Source organism: Tachysurus fulvidraco, chromosome 2, assembly GCF_022655615.1.
Source record: "Tachysurus fulvidraco isolate hzauxx_2018 chromosome 2, HZAU_PFXX_2.0, whole genome shotgun sequence".
In the NCBI taxonomy this organism is placed as follows: Eukaryota; Metazoa; Chordata; class Actinopteri; order Siluriformes; family Bagridae; genus Tachysurus; species Tachysurus fulvidraco.
The window spans coordinates 18,450,062-18,452,561 of NC_062519.1; the positions used below are offsets into that span (position 1 = coordinate 18,450,062).

At 42.8% G+C, this 2,500-nt stretch overlaps 1 protein-coding gene across 3 annotated transcripts in view; it reads right to left on the reverse strand.

Annotated features, from left to right (window-relative positions):
• The window catches only part of LOC113637026 (plexin-A2-like), a 59,182-nt gene that overhangs the window by 34,374 nt on the left and 22,308 nt on the right, over positions 1-2,500 (reverse strand). For all 3 annotated transcript variants that reach the window (XR_007140015.1, XM_047810483.1, XM_047810482.1), the window contains one exon: positions 952-1,080. Coding sequence is in view for 2 of the 3 variants with exons in the window: in XM_047810483.1 (XP_047666439.1) it covers positions 952-1,080 (129 nt within the window). In the remaining variant the exon portion in view is untranslated. The remainder of the gene's footprint in view (positions 1-951; positions 1,081-2,500) is intronic.

Below are 2,500 nucleotides of genomic sequence, written 5' to 3' on the forward strand. Positions count from 1 at the left end.
CAGCAGAGAGGTGAGCAATGAGAGGACTTGTAATGTCAGTTAGAGGTAAGTAGTCCCTAGATGTACAGTAATAACAGGGGTTATGGGGCTCTGTGCAAAGATATCTTTATACATACAAAAAAAAAAAACTTTCTATGTTTTTCCTTATTCTCTCTTCACACCCCACCAACTGTCCCCCCCAACACACCCTCTCTTCTCCCACGAGACCCATTCTTCTTGCCTTGTTCACCCAGGACCCTCCCACATTCTAGTCACACCTCATTCACCCAACCTACCTCACACCACATCACAACCAGGCCTTCGCCAGACTCGAACCAACAACCTCAGACATGAGAGACGAGGCCTGTTTTTTAAGCTCAACTACCAAAATGATATATATATATAAAATAAAAGTACAGTACAGCAAATAAACACACACTCAAACACACACAAACAAAAACACACACACAAAAACACGTGAGATTATTCTGCTTAGAAAACCTTTATAATGTAAAGTAGTGTGTGTAAGTGTAGCAGTGATGCGGGTGGATGAAAGCTGAAAGAGGTACACACTCTCAGGTGTGTGTGAAAGAATCCTCATTAGCATTACAAGGACAGGCTTAACTAACACACACACACACGCACACGCGCACGCACATACACACACACAGAGTGATGAAACCTGAAACAGACTGTAATATATTCACCACTGAAGCAGTAGTGTGTGTGTGTGTGTGTGTGTGTGTGTGTGTGTGTGTGTGTGTGTGTGTGTGTGAGTCTCTCTCTGTATCACTCTTCACTCCTCCTCCAGTTTTCTCTCTTTCTCCCTATGGCCTTTTTCCATTTTTTCCCTTCTTTTCATTAACTTATTTTTTCTTGCTTTCTTCTTGTTTTTCTCTCTGTTTACACTTAGACCGCTCTGTTGTTTACAGCAAGTGAACAAACAGAAACAACAAGAGCACACACACACACCTGGGTGCGGCTCATGGTGTATAGGTGATGGTGATCTGGAGAAAAGGCCATGTCAGGAAGAACAGAACTTCCATCCTTCATCACCTTCACCGTCTCATAGAGGAGCGCAGACACGCCGTCTACACGCACCTGAGAAAGAGAATGAGCGAGAGAAATCACACGAGGAAACAGATGAAAGAAAGAAAAAAAGAAAGAAAGAAAGAAAGATGGATGGGTTACTTGTGCTACATTAGTGGATTTAATACATTACTCTTGACATACTGTACAGTATCTCACAAACTGAGTAGATGCCTCATATTTCAGCAACCAATTTAGTTGCTTTTTTACTTCTCAAGGACCAAAACTATAGAAATGACATGTGGACATATTTTAGAGAAGTCAGTGTGCAGCTTGTATAGTGATATAAATTTACTGTCCTCTAAAAATAACAACATACAGCCATTATTGTCTAAATAACTGGCAACAGAACTGAGTTACACACCAAAGTACTGCTGTACATCGTTGAACCAAACAAAGTCCCATGTTCCATTAATCATGTTCATGTCTATGGGGCTTTTTACACCTGGTCACTTCACATGTTTTCTGTGATCCGATATCTACCCGACGGTAAAAAGACCAGGTCTAAATGCCCTCCGAAACGTTTTGGAGACGGATATAAATCCGATGGTACAAACCCCTTCAGGAGGTGGTCTGGGACGCGTTTCAGATGAAACTGGACAGGTGTAAATGAATGTGGTTGTTCAAGCTACATACGTCAGCACTATACTCCTCCCAAACGGAACTACGTCACTCGCAGGTGACTCACGAGTCACGCATCATGCCAGAAACCCCATATCACCCCGGAAATGAGCTAAAATATATTAGCATTTTGCGGGAGTAGAAAGATCGGATAGATGTCCGATTCGCCGAGACACATTTATGTGGCCTGATGTAAATGGAACAGTTTTAACAAATCAGATAGCTATCAGATCAGAGACAACACACGAAGTGAGCAGGTGTAAAAAAGACCCGTTGTCTGCTTGACATATTTGTGTATCTTGTATTAGAGCAGTTAATATTTGGTGCTTTGAGTACAAATCTCTCATACTGACCACTGCGTGTTGAACATGGTGAAGAACTCTCTGAGGATACAGAAAGATGACCTCGGCTATAAGTAACACCCTGAAACTGAGTTACGGTACAGTGGCCAGGGTCATAGAGAGGTTTTTACAGACAGGTTCCACTCAGGATCCCAAAGAAACCACCAAGATGACAAAAGCCTTGCTGAGGAAGCTGAAGTTGAAGGTGATGGAGTGTCTCCGGTCCTGCACCCTGTCTGAGCACCTGTAGAACATCCTCGAGCAGGAGGTAGAGAAGAGGATCCCAGCAGTAACCTGTGCAGCTCTGGTGAACTCCATGCCCAGGAGGATTAAGGCGGTGGTAGACAACAATGCTGCTCACACAAAATATCGACACTTTGGACACAGTTTTGACGTGTTCACTTGGAGTGTAACTCAGTTCTGTTGCCAGTTATTTAGACAATAATGGCTGTATGTTGAGTTATTTTTAG